The following is a 23102-nucleotide window of genomic DNA, read 5'->3' on the forward strand; positions in this document are numbered from 1 at the left end:
ATATTCCATCATTGTTGGCGGACTAGGAGATGTCCTAGTATGTGTGTGTGTGTGTGTGTGTGTGTGTGTGTGTGTGTGTGTTCGTGTGTGTGTGTATGTATATATGTGCATAATGTATATATCAAAGTCACATGAAGGTGCTCATGTGAGATTTAGACAATAATTGACAATCTTACTGTAACAAAATGAAATTGGAGAAGTAAGCAATATGCTTCAGAACACGTGTTAAGATCAAGGCTCCTCATTTTATATGGCACATGAAAGCAAATCCAGCATGTCAACTTTTTTTTACTAAAATCTGTTGGAAAATTTCAAATTGTCATATTCAATACAAAGAAATGACATTGAAATTTTGCATGCACTTTCTTGCTACGTTATTACAGCAGCTAGAAGAAAAATAAATCTTGACTTCAGATTTGAAAAGAAGCTATCCCATCAATTTGTTGTGTACTGTGTGTAATAATATCAGGAGGTGATTAAATCTATATATTTTCAAATTTCACAACGGTCCTCCAAGGGAAACTGTAACTACAATGTGGCCCACGACAAAAATGAGTTCGACACCCATGCTTCAGATTGTCTCACTAAAAAGGAACAAGCAAACGGAATTCTTTGCTAGAGAAATTCAAATATTCAAGTGTTTTTGCTTCCACAAGAAGAACACAGATTTTTGTAAAAAAAAAAAAAATGGATAAAAGCAGACAGTGTAAAGATACCAGAAGTCTCTGAACTTGCATTTGAATGCTGAGTAATGCAAATCAGTGAGCTGAAATGTAAAGAGAGAAATGAACTGAGAAGGTCAACTAATGGCTCAAATGCCCCTGCACATTACAGCAATACCAAAATAGCATGGAAATATTCTTACTTTGACAATTTAGATTTACATTGTCAGTTGTACGTTGCCATGTCATCCTTTCCATTTTAAAGTGTGGTCAACGTTTAAACAATAACATTTTCCCATGACATATGCATATGCAATTGCTTACATTCTTCCACTTGCTAAAATTCACGGATGGAAAGAGTATTAATCCTAGCATCAACACCGTGGTTTTGGATGAGACCCAAAAAGTCAGTCACACAAGTATTGAGAAAAACGAACAAACACTTTCCAGCCTCTGAGTAAGAGGAACATTTCATATTCAGCTGCAGTTGTCATCTGAATGGAGGGATCCAAAGAACAGCATGAGTGGAATAGTCCAAGTTTAGTATAGGACATGGTGCATCACATGGGAGATGATCAGCGCTTTGATCGAACATTTCTTGACAGTTACTTTCTTAGGAGGTTATGGAATAAATGTGCCCCCGTCTTTATGGAAGACGATCTTGTGCCAGGAATTCTGTCACATTGAGCCAGTTATGCATTTTCATTGTGTCATCAGGGAAATATAATGTGTTTCCTTCATTTCGGAAGGAAATAGAATGACAATCTGTGGCTTGAATAAAAAACTAAATATTTATGATGAAGTTCCACAGTCAGAATAACAAGTGTACTGTTGTAATCACAGTTAACAGCACTGAAGACTAAAGAACTATAATGTTAAAGTCATGTATCCTTTCCATTCCTAACATATTTCACAACAATAACATTGCTTCATCATTGGCAAGCCCTTTGATTCCAATACCACATGACTGCAATTTTGGAAGAACTGTCGCCAATATTGAAAGCTCAAGTCTTAAATGGATCCGTACATCTTAAAACAAAACAAATGGAAATTTGTGATTGCAGAAAGTGAATGAGAATTCTCTATAATTACATAGAAAAAGAGGAGGGGAGGGGGGGTTGAAGTCGTAATTAGATTATTCAAGTGTTTGTAATTATAAACACATTAATATCCTAGCTGACATTTTTACACTGCTACTTACACACACAACAGACTTATTCAATTAGCAAAATGTGCCACTTGCTTGAAATAGACGCAATGGCTGATTTTTGCTCAAGCAATATCGGTCCAGATCGTTCTCACAAGAACATTACAGATGAGTTCATGGAAAGAAATCACGTGGCAAAAATGTCAAGGAACACATGAGGCAACCTCAAGAGGTTGCCTGTTTTGACACATGGAAGAGCAAATTAAGAAGAGTCATGTAAGGTCAATCCCTGTTCATCACGGGAAACTGCATTCTAGTCTTACATGAGAAAAGGAAAAAGCTGCAATAATGACACTGTATTAAAAACATATTTTATAGTATGTAATTCTACCACTCCCACGTGTGTTTAGACTTATTTAAACACTTTTCAAAGTATTTCTTAACACCTGTTCTCACTCACGCACACACACGATGCTCTGTGATGGATTTTGCAAAAACTCCCAGTGGAACAAAAAGAAACCAATGATAACATTATTGGCTAGATGGTTAAAAGCTCCATAACTTTGATTGAGGATGGAACAAAAACACAACACAACAGACAACATCCAAGGAAACGGTATTGAAAGCCAAGTCGCAGCTAGCAAAATTTATCAAGCTTTGGCATGACTGATTGACCTCACTAAGCAGAATGTGTCATCCTTTCTCCACTCGTGCATGGACACAAGTTAGTACAGCTTTGCCTCTGATGTAATGGGATCACTATCTTGTGGTGTGACGTAATTCAAGTTTTCTTTGCCCGACTGAGATTCAAGACCCTTCTCATATTTCACCTTCAGACCATTACCCAAGGGGGAGTTGACCTTCATCCAATTCAAGTTGAACACCTGGATCTACTTCCTCTCCTGACTACCGCTTTCCGGCTCTTTTGGTGTAGGTGCTCATTATCACCTCATTTGCATCTGATCAGTGAAGCACACAACTGATGTCCAGCACCAGAGGAACCATGCAGTCCCAGACCAAAATAGTGGTGATGAACCACTGATCAGTGGGGAGAGCAGATGGTTGGAAATTTGAGTGGACTACATGCGTGTGCACACGTGTGTGTGTACGAGCAACCTCTTTTGTGCCATGACGAGGAGGTGTGGAGTACAGGCAGTAAGAATGTGTTCGATATTAGAGAAGGGAGGATCTAAACTCAATTTGTCTGCTTACTGAAACTCTGCTTCAACTTTTTATCATTTAAGAGGACCAAGAAGGAAGAGGGAGAGAGAAAGAAAAGGGAGTGGAAGAGAGGTGCAGCTGAGAGAGACAGCCTCTTAGAGCTTTGAGGCAGAAGTGATGGATTCAGCTCACCACAAAGTGACAGTCTTCTGAAGTGCCAAAGGTAGCGCACAACTTGCCTTAGACTCAGAAGAGTTACTTTGTATTGTTGCTTAATTCAACATTTTTTTTCCCGGGGAAGTCCAGGATTCAACCTTTTGCTGGGCACATCATCTTTTTTTTTTTACATTTATTTATAACCTTTAAGGCACTTTTATCTGTCCACTGCTGGAATGGACTGAGATGACAAGAGAGTGAGTAACGAGGAAAACACAGGAGGACAAATCCATCTCACATTTGGAATGACTTTCTATCAAGAGGAACTACAGTTGGCTCAGCTACCATTGCAAGACAACTGAGGAAGCCTCATCAATACAATTTTCTTGTAAGCCTGAAGTCTTCTACTTTGTTCTCGTAAATTAAGTTTGCAAAAATGCTAAATGTCATCTATATTTTTCTCACTTGCGTCAGTGTCCAGGTATGAAACAAAATGAACAAGGTACTTGAAAATTAAGTGAACTCAAAGCTAAGTGAACTCAATTTGTTGAGTTGTTAAGTCTAGTAATCTATTTTGGCAGCAAAACGTTGTTACTGATGATATACAAACTGTCATTTGAGTGGCCTTAATTGATTTGGGTGAGGGGGTTAATCCAGTGCAGGGGGATGATGGAGAGCAGGCACTCAAGGCTTCTTCACTATAAATCTTCTCACATAGTCAAAGCAAATGTTGAGAATGTCAGAATGATTTTATATCAAACACATTGAGATATATAAAAACTGCAACTCTTTGCATAGATTGTATTTTGCAATTCATTTAAAACCCCGAATCTAGCAGTGTACACGCTCAGGATGTCCCCCTGGAGCTCAAGAGGATATGGAGGCAGCAACTTGAATCCTGTCTTTGTTTCTCTTGCCATGGTAGTGTTTGGATAATGTGGCTTTGTAGTAGAACTTATCAGAACAGTTCAGGAGACCCCAACTCCCAAATTAACTCAGACGACCTCAGGCGCAGTATGAATGAGCAGCAAGAGAAGTCAGAATCCAACAGAAAATTCAGCTGTGCAAGTGTGATAAAGCTCATCATGCTACAAATATGTTTGGGAGTAGATGTACTAGCAATAGGAAAAAGTGAGGTTCCTGTTAACGTAATAAAATTGTGATAATCACGGAGAACAATTATTAAATGTCCTGTAGCAGACAGACATTACTCAGCAGAGTTGATGCCAATTTGAAAATGCTGCACAAGAATGCTGTAAAGTGACCGCTTAATTCCAACGAGTGAAAAACAAATGCTGCTGTGTGGTTATGTGGAGGTCAAAAAAGAAAGTAGGACAAACGGCAGTCATGTTGCATAGGGACGGACAAATGATAGAGGTCCTGCATCCAAAAGGTCTTGGTCTCTCTACATGTGTGCATGGCCACTCACTCTAATGAGGTGACTAAGAATGTGAGGAATGCCATGCTCAAGCTGAAGCGAGCGGGACGAGGGTGAGAGACATCGGCCAGTCAGGGAGAGGTTGCCCAGCGTCTAATTAATATAGTATGAGCAGTATCAAATGGGCTGAAGTGCGGCATCGCTCAGAAGTACATTGACCTAACTGCTGCACTCTTCTATTTAACATTGAGTGGAATTACCCAAGAGGAGCTGCCAATCAAATAAGGATAGAGAAGACTTTAACTGTGCTTCTGTCTTTAGCTGTGCAGAAGTACAATAAGCTACATATATATTGCACTTCTCAACATCTACTAATTTTAACTACTACTATATTAACACCTTGTTAAACTGACCTAATTTTAAGATATATAATGAGCTGCAGGGCTTGTTTACAACAGATAAGAAGGATTTTTTTTTTTCTGATGTTCCTTCTGGCAGACTGTGGATGGGTCAATAGCAGGCTACATCAGACAACGCAGATGACTCTATACGGTCCCCAGGAGACTGAAGCTTGCAAGTGCTGTTATTTTAAAAATGCGTTTTCAAGGAAAAAGAAAAGCACACAGCATGTAAACTCACACAAAAACACATTCCCTTATGAGCTGCAAATATTTTTCACTTGCACTTTGAAGTGAGACTTTGAGCAGGAGAATCCGGACTAAGAACGACCGGTATGGGACGCCTACGCAGCAGGGGAAACTCACAGAGCATTTCACTGAGATGGCTCATGTTCCATGGGGAGCCACCAGTCAAATATAGTCGTGGGTGCATTGCAGAGGACAGGCTCTACTGGTTTCTAATCTATCTTGCCAGGTGTGGGCTTACTTTGAAGATTTTATTTAGACTGGAGAATTTCATTCATAGGATGATCATGTGTGCTTCTTTCTCTAATTTCTAATTATTAGGGAGGCCCATGATAAATCTTCTAGAAGAATTAACAGTAAAAAAAACAACCTTTATAGCTCATTGGATTTTTTTTCATCTATGGACAATTGCTTTCTCTTCCTCATTCATAAATGGCCCACTTTATTATATGTTGTTGTTTTTTTTAAAAACGCTAGCATACATGTTCTAAATTCTAAGATTAAATAATGTAAAAAGAACAAAAGAACCAGTAAGGAAGCTTATAAAGAAACCAATGAGGCACACAGGTTTTACATACTGCAAAACAGATCTTTGGTGATCTCATTCTAGATTGAAACCACACTCTTCCTTTTCTTCCTCATTCTTCCAGGCTTGGTGAATTGCACACAACCTCATGGATACCCCGTCAATGGTCCTACTGGGGCTACTTCTTTCTTATGGGCTCGTCTGTCAGATTGATGGGTTTGCCCAAGAATTTGAAAGTAGTGACGAAGGTATGGAGAGAGAATTTCTATATGCAGGGAGAAGCAAACGCGCTCCAGTTGACCAGCCGCAGGACAAATGCTCTTACACTTTCATCGTGCCGCAGCAAAAAGTGACAGGGGCTATTTGTGTCAACTCCAAGGAGCCAGAGGCCACGCTGGAGAATCGGGTCAATAAGCAGGAGTTAGAGCTACTAAATGTGGAGCTACAAAAGCAGAAAACGCAAATCGAGACTCTTCAACAATTGGTAGAAGTTGATGGAGGCATTGTTAACGAAGTCAAGCTTCTGAGGAAAGAAAGCCGAAACATGAATTCCAGAGTCACCCAATTGTACATGCAACTCCTCCATGAGATCATCAGGAAGAGAGACAATGCCCTTGAATTAGCTCAGGTGGAGAACAAAATACTTAACCAAACTTCAGAGATGCAACAACTGACCAGTCGCTACAAAGACTTGGAGCACAAGTACCAGCACTTGGCCTCTTTGGCCACCAACCAGTCAACTCTTATTGCCCTGCTGGAGGAGCAGTGCCAGGGTCGACCTCCTTCCCGACACGTCCCCGTGCCACAGCCACGGGCTCAGCCTCCTCGACCGTCACCACCTCTTACCAGGCCTTACCAGCCGCCAGTTCTTCCTCGTATTACCAAGCCACTCAGCAATGAGATACAGAATGATCAGAAGTCTCTTCCGCCTCCGACTATGCCTACCATCATACATAACCCATCCTCCACTGACAAACCCTCAGGTAAGTCAGATGTATAAAGTCTATGGTTCTATGAGCAGACGAAATGCCTTGAAATTCTTAAATACTGTCAATGGTTGTTTGTTTGAATGTCTTCATTAAGTTTTCAAAATTAAATGTGGGCCAAGTTTCACTTTCCTCAGTGGCTCTTGGACAGTGGCTCAGTACTAAAACTTGCAAGAATCAGTTTGATACATGATGTTGCAGCCTAAATTGCCAAAAGTTGTCATTTTCATTAAGATGTTTTGGGGGACTAATTAAGTTGCATCCATCCATTCTGTCCTTCATGAGTAAATAATTGCCGTGTCATAGAACTATAACTCACTGGGAGACACAAACTCTGCCACGATAAAGTAAAATCTGTAGGAGGAGATTACAACTAGTACCAAGGTCAAATTCAAATACTTTTCAGATTACTTTAGGGGGAAAAAAAGTAACTGAAGCTTCAACGAGATTGGTGATCTACACATTTATTTAAATACTGTATATAAATTCTATCAAAATGGGTGGAAAGAATCCTAAAAGAAATCTAAGGTTTCATAATAGCAGAGGGAGGCGGAATTAAGGAAACCAGTTCTACGCATGCACATGTTCGTGCATGTTCTATGACTCAGTTTAACAAGCATACTATTCAGTCAATATTGAAAAGAAGGGTTCCAGCCTTTGAAAGTGCCTCTGAAGAGTCAAGCATTTATCAAGCATTGAAAAGTGACACAAAGAGGCACAGCAAAGAGTAAAAGAGAAATCTTGAACTGAGCACTGAAAAAAAGGGGAAGGCGTGAGATACCAAGAGGCAATGATGTCATTTGTTCCACTTGCACCAGGCACGAATCAAGTCATGTGTTCTTCCAAGGAACTGGACTTCTCAAGTATAAAAGAGCATGGAGGGATAGTTTTCTGCCTCATAACAGCTCTACAAAGACATTCTTGAAAGTAAATTAATGACATATGGTTATGTAGCGCGTGTTCGCAATGTGAAATCGACATACAGTACATTTGTGATGTCATCTTATCAAGATTAATGCAGATAGAATAGTGTGATTTATTGCCCCTTACATGGGATGTGTACTTGTCTTCCAAAATGTCAATGCACCCCAGCCTGTAATAAATGCTGTCAATATTGTGCTGGAGCACTTTATTTATGGCACCAGGTGGCACACTGCACAAGTGTTTAAACACTTTCACACACAGTTTGGGAGGGCGGCTGTTGCACTATTATAGTGTGTTGCCAAACAAGCTCACAAATGAAGTGTATGGTAACAAAAGGACTGAAAAGCAAGATTTGCTAAAGGTTTCCAATAAAAAACAAAAGAAAAACTCCACATTGTATGCAATCTATTCATAACATTAAGTTGGACTCTGCGACCCTGGTGAGGATGAAGCAGTTTAGAAAATGGATAAATGAATGGATTAATTCTGACACTGTAAATGTGTCAGTTAAAAATGCAATTAAATTGTATTTCGAACACAATTAGTTTGAACATACAATGAGCCATTAAAAAGCATCCCAATTAGCCAAAAGTCCCCCCCCCCCCCAATAATATTCTGCGTTTGTCCTTTCTTCAAACTCAAATAGATGAAAAAATAGAAATACACAGCTAATTTTCATATTGGAAGTAATCCAAACTTGCTGTACTGTGAGGAAATAAGAGAAGTGAAAAGTATGCTACTGTTTCATCATTCCACTGTCAGGGTTGCTTTTTACCCTCATGCCAGTGTTTCCTTTGGCTCCACAACCAGCAACCATTTCCCATATGAGAGGAGAAGCCAAAGTCAATTTTACTGTTAAAAAGAGAAGCACGTTCTTGAGGGATGGGATTCCCTTTGTCAGGATCGGAAATCTATTTGTGGTTTCTTTTGGAGATGCTGTTAAATGTGATGACAGGGCTTTCTGGATGAAATATCACCTGCTTGACGTAATGCCATGTTTCTATCCAGGTCCATTTAAAGACTGCTTGCAGGCTCTGGACGAAGGCCACACCAACAGTGGCATGTACTTGTTAAAACCAGAGAATGCCAACCGTCTGATGCAAGCGTGGTGTGATCAGAGACACGACCCAGGTGGCTGGACCGTAATCCAGAGGAGAGTGGACGGCTCTGTCAACTTTTTCAGGAACTGGGAGACATATAAGGTACCACCACCTCACACCAAATTAAGCATGCTATAGTTAAGCTGACATTAACCAGATGTGAAGAAATAATGAATCGACAATTATTAAACTCTTGAATGCCTCATGTAGCACTTGCACAAACCATTGCAAAGCACACATGACTCATTGATCCCATCAACATCTGCTAGTCTGCATTTACTCTCACACAAAAAAAAATCAAAATGTTAGAATATCTGACTGGTGGTTGTGTAAGATTTCTAAACTTTGGAATTCCGTGAGAGGAAATGTGTGGGGGTTTTTTTAGGATCAGGAAACATTTGTTTACTGGCAAATCACAAGGTTCTAATTAAAGTGTGTGCAAACGGCAGGAACAGAATTTTCCAAAACCAAATATTTGAACCTCCTGAGATCAGAAATTGCATTCGTCTGAACTTCAGAATGAGTGTTGTGTGATTCAAAGCATGTGTTGAGCAGGGGATACTACAAACCTTTGAGCATTATGACTGATGCTAGAAGAAAACATTTAGAGTAAGGATTATGTGCCTTGCTTTGTTTTCAATAACAAAAATAGCATGACAGACACTTACTGAACCCTGAACGCTAGTCAAATGTGACTCATGCTTCATTTACAACAATGCTTATTTAAGATAAACATAGAAGAGCTAAATTTATAAGCTTCAAATTCAGCTTCAAAAAACAACCGGCTTCCCTGAAATTTCCCATTGATAAATGAGATGTTGAAAATTTCCTAACAGAGGATTATATAATCACACTAGTGTTTCCTTACTTGTACACTTCACAGCAAGGGTTTGGAAACATCGATGGCGAGTACTGGCTTGGTCTGGAAAATATCTACTGGCTGACTAACCAGGCAAATTACAAGCTGCTGATAACTCTGGAGGACTGGTCTGGCAGGAAGGTGTTTGCCGAGTATGCCAGCTTCAGAGTCGAGCCCGAGGCTGAATTTTATAAGCTACGAGTGGGTCGTTACCATGGCAACGCCGGCGACTCCCTCACCTGGCACAATGGAAAACAATTCACAACACTGGATAGAGACCATGATGCATATACAGGTACAAATGATTCAATAAATGAGTTCATTTAAAATGGTCAATTTTGTATTAACTCTGTTAATTCCCCACAATGTCTTCAGGAAATTGCGCTCATTACCAGAAGGGAGGCTGGTGGTACAACTCTTGCGCCCATTCCAATTTGAATGGCGTTTGGTACAGAGGAGGCCACTACCGGAGCCGTTACCAAGATGGAGTCTACTGGGCAGAGTTCAGGGGAGGAGCTTACTCACTAAAGAGAGTGATCATGATGATCCGTCCAAATCCCAACACTTTCCACTAGCTATTAAAAAAAACACAATGCTGGATTTCCCCGAACAAAACACAAAAGATTCACAGCGGCTTTTTTACCATCACAGCATGTCATAATCATTAGTACATTGCTCAGGTACATTATTGTATAGTGCAGCGTGAACTGTTTCTCTTACGTCCCCGCTTATTTGCACCAATCTGCGAGAAAGACTTTAAAGAAGACATTTGAGAGCTGAAAATAAAAGTGTGTTCGCAAGCAGGTCATGAAAGCAACGTACTGTATAGAGTCACCGGTTCACTTGTATCATAACAGTCTGTCCAGGGAACAAGGTTCATATTTAGAGTTCATCATAAAACCCTGATGTGATCTATTCTACAAATGTATTTATGACCCTTCCAGTTGACCTTTGTGTGACAGAAAATACAAGTTTACCCATTCATCCATCAAGTTTCCATATAATTTCTTCTCATTAATTTTGTGCAATCTAGACCGGTTGTCATCTTATCACAGGGTGCATATACAATAGATAAACAATCATTAACAATGTATCATATGGCGGATTTTAGCTTCACTTCATCCAACATTCTACATGTCGTGGATGTGAGCGGGAGAAAAGTACCCGGAGAAACCCCACACAAGCATTGGGGGAACATGCAAATTCCCCCCAAGTGGGCCTGACTGGAAAACCCAGGACCTCTTGACTAAGAGGCAGACGTGATAACCAGCACAAGTTTAATCATGATATCAAATAACATTGAAAAGGGAATCACGTCAGTTAGGTAGAATTTCGGCAGGAATACATTTTCTACATACAATGTATCCAGTTGTACCATGCAGTATCAGACACAGGAAATGTATCCCATGACTATTTTTAACTTCATTTTAAATGTAGGATCAGTGCAGTGACATTGTGTTCTACTTAAGTCAAATTATGGTGTAAAATTATTGCAGTTTTCATGTTCCCTGATGTTTGACTTTTTGACATACAGAATGTTGTTTCTTTTTTGTTATTTTAATTCTTCAACTACTTAAAATGTTATCCGTCAATTTGTCTGTATGAACTCAAGCATTGTATTTACTGTACAAATTGAGAGGTTTGATGATGTTAATGGAAACAAATATGCGTTTGTACATAAGATATTTGTAATATAATGTAGTAAATCCATTTATGGTACAAAAAAATCACAATAAAATGTGTACAGATCTTCCCCTCCTTTATTTCATGAAAAAAAGAAACAGCCAAGATAAGTGATTGAATCATTTGAGGGAACCAGCATAAATCCCCCCCATGCTAATCATTTCAAGACATCTTGATTTTGTGGATCTCGCCTGGGATGAAGGAAAAATTTATGAGCGGGGGAAAAGTTGATAATCTACTGTGAGTTTTACACTCACCACCATATCTCATTCTCCCCGGAATGAATTTGAGTATACTGACTTCAAGTGCTCCCACTCAAGGATTATTATTTGACTACAGAACATTTTCTGTGTACTCCTGATGACTATTTCATATCACTGGTTCAATAATTACCCTTTCAAGCGAGATGAAGGTGACTCAAAGTCATTGCTTTACAGGATTTCAATAAAATCTGAAATAATTGCGATGGCCAGAGTCAATTTGCCAAGATAACAAAGCATATGGTTAGCGCTCCAGCTCGAGTGATTATTTTGCTTACAGACCGTGAGCTTATCACCATTCATAGTAGTTTGTGCCGTTTAATGAAGCTAGTTGGTATATAGGAAAGTGGTTCCTTTTAAAACCTAATTACCACAGTAAAGCACAACCGTTTTATACAACAGAAATAATTACATCTTGAGGATACACTTAGGAATTGCTGGTAAAATAAAATCTAGCTCCATAGTATAGATTTAGCAGGCTAGAAAAATGAGTAATGAAACGTGACAGGCTTGGCCTGTTCAAGTAATGCATCGAGCAGACGTGTTTGCTGTCAGCGAAACCTTCCTTCACTTCACTAAGTGTCAATGAGTTTTCCAAAGACAGTTGGAAAATGAACCCGTAATGACTTCACTGAGATGAACAAAAACCTCATCATGTCATACTTGGATGCCAGACTTGAGGGTTTCCGAGAGAAAACAATCGAGGATGAATTCCTGTGACTGACAACTTTACAGACAATTGGAATTTTCTTAAGAGGCACGTAAGCAACAGAGCAAAATAACATGCACTATTTAGAATTTTTCCTTCCTATAAAACCCAACATACCATGTTGTAGGGTTGACAAAGATTTTATCTTACATTTTACTGAGAAGCGCTCCGCTGGATTCTGGAAGTGACCAAAAAAATGTCATTCAAATGGTATTTGAGGTTTCAAACGAGAGACAGACAATCATGGTCAGCAACACGACTAGTTCAGGATCCAGGAAGGCTCCAGATTTTCCGAGTCACCATCACTTACATCTTAAAACTAGTTTACTTTAGCCGATTTGCGGTTACGCAAGGAGAATGTTTCATCCTCTCCATAAACAGAAACAACATGTTGCGTGTCTGACGACTCACCACCATGGAAAACCTTTAGCGAGATTGGCCAGTGTAGACTCTATACTTCAACCGACATGGAAAACCAGGAGCTGACACAGTGCTGAGTCAGCACAAAGACAACCACATTTCCTGAGTTGTCAAACCTGAACATTCAAACCTCACATCTGCAAAAGTCCATGTCCTTGAAGCGTTACAGAACCATTTTCCTATGCCCTGTCACATCTCTTTACATTCTTGTGTTGTGGTAAGCCTTATCTTACCCATAGGAACCACAGAGCAAATTGTTTAATTGAGACCTTTAAACACTCATATATCAAGCTACAACTGTAAGCACTCATCTATTTCTAATAAAGAGCATTTCAGTTCAGCTATGTAGCTGACCAGAAGGATGGACTGGCATTCTCTTAGAGGCAGAAAATTGTCATGGCTGACAATTAAGGTGTTTAGCACATTGCCGAATCGCCTCACAGATCTGAGGTCGGGGCTTCCAATCTTTAGGTATTCTCGCTTCCTCGCACATTCCACAAACAGGTTAACTGAAGACTTTAGGCTCCATTTTCATTGACGGTCCAGCATAAAAATTCGTACATCTTCTTTTTGTATCATGCAAGCCTCATTGCTTCCGTTAAGTAGTTTGGATACCGTTTGGTGCCGTGCTGGGAATTGCGGGGTATCGAGGTCATTTACTATGATTTGCTGGCTGGAAGAGATTAAAGTGCACGCCTGCAGCAGCCACGTCTAAGTATAGGCACAGATGATGTAACATGATTTAGGCGAATTTGACCGTGACCAAATTTGATCTTGAATTTACACCATGCCTCGTGTTTGTCTTGTACTGGGCCTGAAAACAGAGCCTGCTAAATTGTCCGTAGGTGTGAATGTGAGTGTGAAAGGTTGCTTGTGAGACCAGTTTACATGTTCAAAGAGAGTGGGGAGAAGTACAAAAACCGGCAATGTGATTCATGATTTGCATTGACTTTTGGTTTCATTACACTTTTCTGTGCAGGAAGTTTGAAGTTTTTGCGAATGCAGGATTTCAAAATTGCTGGCAAGGTCATATAGCCACGTCAATGCTAACCCATGATAGTAATTTTCCATTCACTTACCTTTCATGGGCTTCGGGATAGGTTTAAGATGAACCCTAAGTAAGCGTTGTATCCCTGGGCTGTATTTTATTGATGGCATTCTTCAATGGCTAAAGCCCAACTAAGTTGACACAGCAGTGATTTGTTTTGTCAGAGCATTTCTTAATGCAAGATGGCATATGCCTAATCATCGAAACATCTTAAATAGAAAAGCAATAAACACTGCATCTGAAAAAGGTAAAAAAACGTATGCTTACTTTCATTCGTAATGCACCCTTTTGCTGCTGTAAAATGATTGTGATACATATGGGAGTTATTAAGGATGCCTGCAATTGGAAAAACATAATAATGCGGTGAAGCGTCTCTTTAGGAGAATAGTCACTTCATTGTTTAGTGGAACTTCAGAATTGCACTCTTCCCATTTTCCAAAGGCTCAGCATTTGAACTGATTTCCGACTAGGGATGTGTGCAGAATTGTCCAATGCCTGACAACCTTTGGCCACTTTTTCATGCTCTGTTTGATGTTGTTCCAAAGCATCACGCAATCCTCTGCAGGGAACTTGAAAGAAATTTCTCAAGATGGTCAAGCTATATTTTTCTTAGCATAGGACGTTTATTCTTTAAAGGGTAGGAGTCTATGTACTTAAACGTTTTATTGAAATGTTCCCCAATGTGACCTTGGACAGCTTTTTAGCATACAGTATTTATGACAAAGCTTTCTTCATTGCTAACACTGGTCAACTGCAAATTTGTCTCTAAATGTAGTTTGGACACTGATTTTAAAATGTCTTTATTTTTTTCTCCTTCTGCACATCAGGTTTTTGAGATTTTCATCTTTTTTTATTTATTTGTTGTGCTATAGAAATCTTGTGGAATAAGGATCTTCCTGTATGTTCTCACTTATATCTATTTCAGGAAAAAAAAAATCCGATTTTAAAATGTCTTTACTTTTTTCCCCCTTCTGCACATCAGGTTTTTGAGATATTTTCATCTTTTTTTTTTTTTTAATTTGTTGTGCTATAGAAATCTTGTGGAATAAGGATCTTCCTGTATGTTCTCACTTATATCTATTTGAGGAAAACAGAAATCCACCTGTTACTGAGTTTAACCCTTAATTCATAAATATTACTAAATATATTAATCTATTACGTTATTGTTATTTTATTATTTGTGCCGTTATGAAAACCTAATGGGAAAGACTGTTTGTAAATTTCAAATCTATGTAAAAAAATAAAATAAATAAATGTAAAATTGCATCTCTGATTTAAAGAAATGAGGGGAAAAAATGACCCCGTGTTATTGGAGATAAATAAATATGGAGTGGACATGACAACTTGAGAAAAATAGCAACAGTCGAGCTAATGTAATCACACCACACAATAAAGTCACTATTGGTATTTAAAAATGTTTCAGATGCTCTCAAAATAAGTAAATAAATAAATGTAAGTGAAAATAAATGTAAGAAAATCTGCTTCTAATGAGTGCCTCCCACTGGCTGTTAAATGCACACTTTACAGCAGAACACCAACGGCTCTCACTCCAGACCTTGAGTCAATGAGTCAAAATTACAGGAAACATGGATTAGTTCCAGTACAGAACAAATAGACTCTGTTTTAATAAAGGAAAGTATGAACAAGGAGGAAAATCTCTTCCATCAGCAAAATGATTCATTTCTTGGAATTTCACCGACAATTCTTTTGTCTCAAACTTTCGCTTTAATAAAAATAGAATTTGACTAATAACCTGCATGGTTAAAATATTGCCGACCATATCCTTGTCTAGAAATTCAATTTTATTTATTTATTTTGAACTTCAGACGAAAGATAAAGTGGGTGGAATTGCCATGACAAAATGTAAAAGTTGCAGGAGCCGTTTTTAATTGAAACCAGAACTCTAACCTTAGATCTACTTAAATATATTTAATACAACAAAAGTGACAGACCACATTTATAACAAAAGAACATTATTATTATCATCGTTATTATTACATCACTGCACCCATAATGCAGATGACCCTTGCGTCAGGTCTCTTCGATTAACCAGCAAAATGTTACTCCTCAAATGAAGTCATTGATGAGCAAAACTGCTCCTCGAAGAAGAACAAAATATTTTGAGCCTTGGCGTGTCAGTCTCAAAAAACGACAGTCCTAAAAGCACGGAAAACTGTCTGTCCTCCAGCAGCAGAAGTCCTTCGATTCCAACAATAGTGAGGAAGGAAGTAGAAAAGTGATGTGTGCTGGCATTGTATCAGCCTATTTTATGGCAGGATGCAATCAGAGACTCCCAAAATGAGAAGCTCACTTGTACCGTGTGACGAAGCAAATGAATTACCTTGAAACGTCTTGCTGCAGTAGCAAAGCTGTCAAAGCTAAATAAATGATCACTAAAACTGCAGTTGCAAGAAAGAGCCATTCAAAACAAAAGATCATCCAGAGTTTCCTAGGCTTATTGTGCAGTTTTTCTTCTTCAATTCTACTGCACACATTGAGCTAGAATATTGTTTCAGAATCCAATGTGTCTGTAACATTAGGAAACAATCAATCTCCAGTAAGTACTAATCTGAATATTTACGAAGTAATGGTGAGTTCACGCCACATGTTGACGTGTATTTCACAGACGTGGAATAATTTATTGCACCTTGGGAGTGCTTTATGCTGCAGGCTGAAGTTATTCACTAATTCAAGAAAACAGCAGAGCACACTAGTGGCCAACTCAGAGCTTTAATGGACATTTGGCTCTTTATGGACATACGCATTTATGTAAAACGCACATGCAGTCGGAATTTGGGAGGCGGCTGTAGCACAGCTGTAACACTCAATAAATATATTTTTCTTAGGTGTTTTTGTTATTATTATTTTTTACAATGTGATGGGGATAAGCTCAAAATCATGGCATAGGAATACGTAGTCAGAAAATTTGAATGAGAAACTTTACCTAATTACTTTATTACCATTCACCTGAGACCAATGTTTATTTTATTTTCTACCTCTTGGCTTCAGTTGTGAATGACCTATTTTCCATAAGCACAGCGGTTGCAATGGAAGCTCAGAACAAGCCAGTAAAGATCATTCATGTCAATAAAAACAGTATTTTGGCATCAACCATTCTGTATTTCACATGTCAATTTAGAACCATGAAAATACGGTGGAACATTTGAGGTCAAATGCAACTTTTTCCTTCCATAGAGAAAATATGATATTGTCATCACAGTGGCACTTTGAAATTGTGGTCCGATTTAGAAGTAGTGGACTATTCTTGTAACATCATCATATAACCTCTATAAACAGTACAAATGTTTGTGGTTACGTATAACATTCCTAACAGTCGAGTACGGAATGAAATACTTATTTCCATTGTTGCTATTGGGTGAAATCAACAAATGACTCAATCTTAATGTTAATGACAAAGGCATAATGCAAACGTAAGCTGCATATCTCCTATCGTATGAGAGCTCCAAGATGTACAATTAAGACTAGTCAATTTGTACGAATCGGGAAAGGGTTCCAGATGATCAATTAATATAGTATCAGGTTTAGCAGGGGTGTCTAACATTTTCAGAGTCATAGTGAGGGTTGCCTCGGAGAGCCTGATGACTGTATAATCACTTCATATTACATATACACAACAAATTAATGAATAACTATCTTTGAACTCAAAAGCCAGTAAAAAAAAAAAAAAACTTAAAATATTACATTTGTTTCAGTCGATGCACGCAATTTACTTTTGCAAAATGAGGCTGCAAATATGTCAAGGTTCTCAAGCCTTGAGTTTCATACCTGTAGCCTGGCAAGCCAGACCCAATGCGTACTGGTTTGCCAGGCTCGTAGTCTCGGTCTTCTCATACTTTTCCCATCCTACACTAAAAAAGGATTAGATGGTTTGCAAGGTAGGACATGAGGCAAACACAGGCAATTTTGTGGGGGCACCAAACATTTTAGAGGTCCCCCAAAGATAAATAATCAGAACTAAAGAAGTTTTTGTTGTTTTAAAGCAAGAATTGTTTTCGTTTTAATTCACACCTATAAAAATATCTTCATTAAATCTCTCATTCATTTTGTATAAACTTGGTCCTTATGCCAAGTTTCAAAACCCCATCTGCGCACCCCTCCTTAAAATTCATCTGGGAATTGTTCATAAGTGTGCTTAAATTATGTTAATCTTAACATCATATGTGCATGTTTGGGTTGCAAATTATTCAAAGGAGCACAGTGATAATTAAAAAACTGAATGAATCACTTGCTGATTCAAAACACATGGAAGTGCTTGATCTATTAGTTTGCTAGTATCGTTTTAGAAACACATCAAGAGATTACTAATATTTGTTATTTTAGAAGAGAATTCATTGCAATTCTTGTTTTAACAGCCTTTTGGTTTTCTAGGACTTTTTAAAGCGCAATGGTGGTTCCATTGCAAAACAGTAGGCTGCTTTACAGCCACGTCATTGAGGGCCATTACCCCCAAAAAGAGTGAGCCTACAATTGGTGATATATGGCTCCCTCTACAGGATGAAGTCATTCCTCTACAAATGATTTTCAACTCTTATCCAAAACAGAACAAAAAATAAAAATACAGTAATTACAGCAAACGTTGTGAAATTACTCATCTGAATGGTGTTAACTTCTAGTGAAAATCAGTTTTGATACTCAATGATGCAATTAATAATGGTAACACAATACAAAAGACACGGAATTGCCAAATCAGCGTCTTTATTTTACAAACGCATTTTTGTCTTGACATTTTTTTCCTTAATAAAAAAGCAATTTACAAGCTTAAGGACCAAAATGAAGCTGCACAGAATGATTATGAGTAAAATATATAATTTGAATAAATATACTTTTATTTCATGCTATAAAATAAAACTCAAATAAATGGCAATAGATACGTCAGCTTGAGCTAGCTTCATTTACTTCATAGTTGTACAAAACAGTAGAGTTCTGAGGTTCACAGTTGGGTTGTGAGGTTGTGTGGAGAGTGGACAAAACAGGAGCTGGGGCACATGTGCTGTCATGACTCAGTTTTTGTGGCCCTTAACCGGACCTCAAGCTTCAGCTCTGTGGAACATAATGGACTCATTGAGACCTTGAGGCAGAATGTATGGAAACCACTGACTGGAGGACTTGTTCCCCCACCTGAAGAGAAGTGCACAATTACGGACATAGGATGCTGCCCAATGAGACCATTTTTAAAACACTATACACCCTGAGTTGAAAGTTCTACGTTTTTTTTTTTAAGCCTTGTTCCCAAATACATGAGCAAGAGACATTATAGTGCGTTGAGGGAACTGATGTTGAGCTTACTAACTTCCCTCTTATTGTGAACAATTGCAACAAAGTCTCTGCAACTGAGGAGCCGGAAGTGTCCACCAAATCAGAACATGACAACACACAGCCCACTCCCAAAACATGGCTAAACAGCCCAAAAATCCCTTTCGTTATTTTTGATACAGCTGGAGTTGCAACTCTGCCCAGTGCAGAGTAGATGACTGAGCCACATGCTCAGTTTTTCTGTTGCAGTTCACTAGAATTTGATCATTTTTCCTTTACTATATATATATATATATATCATGAGAATTATTTTTCTAAAGAGGAAGCCAACCTGTCCAAAAGTGTTCAGTGAATATATATATATTAAAAAAAAAAAAAAGGCAACGAATCATTATCAAATTTTCCTGGTTTTATTTTAATTGAATAGATCCCTGACATTAAGTTTATTTCATATAACAGGCCAATATTTCAATAGGCTCGATGATCCAAATACACCACTTTTATAAAAGTTTATTGCTTTCTTTTAATAATACACAGTGGACAGAATCTGGAAAAAAAAAAGTTACGGAAGACCTAAGATTATTTTTCCAAGCCAGTATCAGTGTTTGTAAACTACCTGAAGTGAGTTTAAGAGGATGAGCTGCAATTTCAAAAGTAGTCGGACAGCCTTCCCTGTAAACACTTCCTTTTGATTAGGTGTGGCCCGTATGGTATCTCCTGTATTGAGTGTGGGATTAAGAATTTACAAAAAGTTAACTAGAGAGTGTGTCAAGGTCAGTTGGTTGTGTGTATACTATGACTTAAGTAAATATAGCTACATGAAAAGCATTCAAACAATACCCCCGCCATTTACCTATACATGGACTTATATACTTATTTGATAGGAAAACAAAACCTTACTAGTTTTTTTTTTTTTTAAAAAGCATATTTTATAGAGGAAAATACCCTGCCTAAGCAAATGAGGCCATTATAGCTGGATAGATACAATTTCCAGATGGACTGTAATGTACTAGTCATGAGAACTGTTAAGTGCGCAATCAATGACAAAATTTCAAAAAGAACTCAAGTTTCGAAAGTATCCATTGGCAATTGGATATAATTTTGTGGTTGCGAAACGTGCAATTCAACTACAGTATAGGGTACGCGTTTTTTTTCTTTCCTTCAGTTTATTTAAAATGCACACATACTTTACTATTTTTTTTTAAGCAGCTGCTCTCCTGCCTGTATTGGAGCAGGAGAGGGAAGTAGATTTGCGTGTTCCATGCATCTCCTTCCTTCATTCATTCATTCATTGAAAGACGGAACAAGTACGGCACATAGATGGGATTGTCCTCACTGGCTGGAGTGGAGGGATCAACAAATCTCTCTCTGAGTACAACCCAATAGCCCCATTTGATTGTTATCACTTGCTACCTCAGATAGTCATTTGTCCCATGAAAATAAAATAAAATCAGAAGCAAAAAAAAAAAAAAAAGGCTCTCATTTGATAAAATGGGAACAAGAGGGTAAGACATGAGCTGAAAAAGTACAAAATGGATGACACATTGGAGAATTCATTTCATCGTGAAACTACAATGTCGCTAGCTACGTTTCATCAAAATCTCTTGATTCAATTCATTTACAAAGAAATGAGGCACATTATTCTAAGTGCCAAACTCTAAAATGTAAAGCTCGTGGGAAGGCACTAGGTTTAAATGCCACTGGTTGTGAAGGACTCTTTTTTTTTTGTTTACATTGGCTTCACACAATTACATTACCTCTTGCACACAATTTACTATCACTTATTTTATGGCTTAAATTAGCATTGCTAATTATGATATTAATCGCAAATTGTTCAGATTTGTTGCAAATGATTGTTTTAAGTGGGGAGCTTACATTCCTTTCAAATAGCAATTGACGTGGCAACGTTTAATGAATAACCCATTGCTCTTGGTAAGCATTCACTTATGAAATACACTCAAAATAAACACCTAAAAATAATGAGATAATCTTTGGTGTGAACTAATGGCACAAACATGAAGCAGCTTGTACCTTTCACTCGCAAATCATTTCTGGGCAATCATTGGCAGAATCAGATTTAAAAATCAGTAGCGGACAAAAACAAACATGACGGAAATCAATGGAGTAAACATTCACGTAAAGAGTACTGTTGACAATTTGACATTGAAAGAAAGTGGTTATTAACCAAGACTAACGAACAACTATAAAAAAAAGAAAAAGAAAAAAAAGAATGACAACCAAATTCTATTGAAATTCACAATAATGAAATGTACCCTCTGAACTGCCTCGTAAAGATAATGACTGCAAATAAGAAATTTATAATAATGGCCACCCTCTTAATCCAACTTGGCGAAACAATAGGTCATATTGCTATATAGCAAAATTGCACCACAAAAAAGGCATTAACTCATTTGGATGGATAAGACAGCGATGTTTCAAAAAGAGACCAAGTTGCTGCGCTTGAAATGACCAAATAGCTATGAAAGGATAATCAAGCAGGCCTTACAAGTGCCTTTTAAGAATCAAAAATGAAAAATCACAATGGATATAAAACAGTCTTTATACGTATACTAATTTCTACCCAAAGCCCCAGTCCCCATGGTTCAATAAAACAGTAAAAAGACAAGCCATTTGCATGATTCATAGCTATTAGTAATCTTGTGGTTGCAGAGTCTCATCATGTTGTAGTAACTGCTGCCAACTAACTCTTGACACTGCAGCATCGGGTTTAAAACGAGATCAGCAAACTATCACTGGGACGTCAATCCCTTGCGCTAACTATGCAAAGTGCATCAATACTTTGTATCACATACTTTTGCCACCTTTAACATTTACGTTGCTCTTGTTTTAGCCACCACATGTCAAACAAAAAGTGGTACTGATTGCTGAAAACAACCTTAGTCTTTACATTAATAGTATTTGACCCGCACCAATGCAGAGAAAGACGGCAGGTAGGATAGAATGGGGGTAAGAAAATAACAAAACCAAAAAAAAAAATACAATAGTACTTGTAAATAACGGAAGACAAACCATGTCAAAATGGCTGAGATTCCTTTGCGGCTTTTTGCATATTATTGATATTAGTACTTTTGCTGTACTGTGCGTGAACGGATCCGGAGTTGTTGCAACTGTAGTGAATGAAAAATGAGTTGTAGCTTACCTTACCTTACCTACTTCGGGTCAAAACAAGTTACACAATGTAAATGTCAAATCCCAGTGTGGGTGAATAGGTGGGACTTCAAGTGAGCCCCCTTTTCACAGTTTACATATCTAAAACCGTGATTATATAACAGCATGCCACCAGTATTAGCGATGAGGTAAAAACTATGTGTTTTGTTGGAAAAACACTTTAGACAGCAAACCGATACTCTAGCGGGCCATCGATTCTCTGTCTCTTGCTAAAGGGTCCCAAAAACAAACGCGTGGATCCTAAATGTACTCTTTAGAAGATCACCTGCTTGTTAATATAACCCATACAATCAACAAGGAATACTTCCCCTGTCTATGAAGGCTTTACAATGAGAGAATATTCTTTCAATGGATTGGCAAAATACTGTACATCATATCCCCTAAAATGGATTTCGAACTGAACTTGTCTGTGCCCGGTAGGTTACTAGCTATGAGGTAGAACCAAGTAAGTTCCATTGAAGTGAGAATACTGTGATGAGTGTGTAATTGGTTGTATCATGAGGTATTGAACGGATATGTCACAAAAAGCTTTGCAATTTAAAAAAAAAAAAAAAGAGAGGAAAAGAAAGGATAATTCCTAGTGAGTGAGTGAGTGAGTGAGTGACCTCTTGTGGCCGTATGTGCAAAAACAGGTCAGGTAAAAAGGTGATATGACAAGCATCTTACCAGAGCTTTCACATTTTCAATTATTGCAACATGCCTATATAACTCTGTAAATATGTTTCTAAAAACATGGAAAGATATAATGAGAGATCATCTGGGTGGGAAGGGAGATGGGGAGGGGGGGCGGTGGTGTTTGGGGAAGGTAGATAAATGGGATCTCAGCAAAAATAGTAAGATGTAGCTCCCGAAGTAACTCGCTTTGCTCTGCATTTGACACCCAGCGTTCACAAAATTGGTAGCACCCCTTAAAGAAAGATACGTCCATAGAAGAGGGAGCTGAAAAATCCGTAACATGATGTGAAATAAACATTTC

The 23102-nt window shown here is 38.2% G+C and overlaps 1 protein-coding gene across 1 annotated transcript; it reads left to right on the forward strand.

The window, feature by feature from the left end:
- Nucleotides 1–2952: 2952 nt before the first annotated feature.
- Nucleotides 2953–11292, forward strand: angptl2b (angiopoietin-like 2b). The gene is made up of 5 exons (XM_061279382.1): nucleotides 2953–3514; nucleotides 5799–6657; nucleotides 8593–8786; nucleotides 9568–9838; nucleotides 9919–11292. The coding sequence occupies exons 2-5, from the start codon at nucleotides 5823–5825 to the stop codon at nucleotides 10116–10118; spliced, it is 1500 nt and encodes a 499-aa protein (XP_061135366.1). The 5' UTR covers nucleotides 2953–3514; nucleotides 5799–5822; the 3' UTR covers nucleotides 10119–11292.
- The last annotated feature ends 11810 nt before the right edge of the window (nucleotides 11293–23102 follow it).

This window comes from Syngnathus typhle, linkage group LG5, assembly GCF_033458585.1.
Source record: "Syngnathus typhle isolate RoL2023-S1 ecotype Sweden linkage group LG5, RoL_Styp_1.0, whole genome shotgun sequence".
In the NCBI taxonomy this organism is placed as follows: domain Eukaryota; kingdom Metazoa; phylum Chordata; class Actinopteri; order Syngnathiformes; family Syngnathidae; genus Syngnathus; species Syngnathus typhle.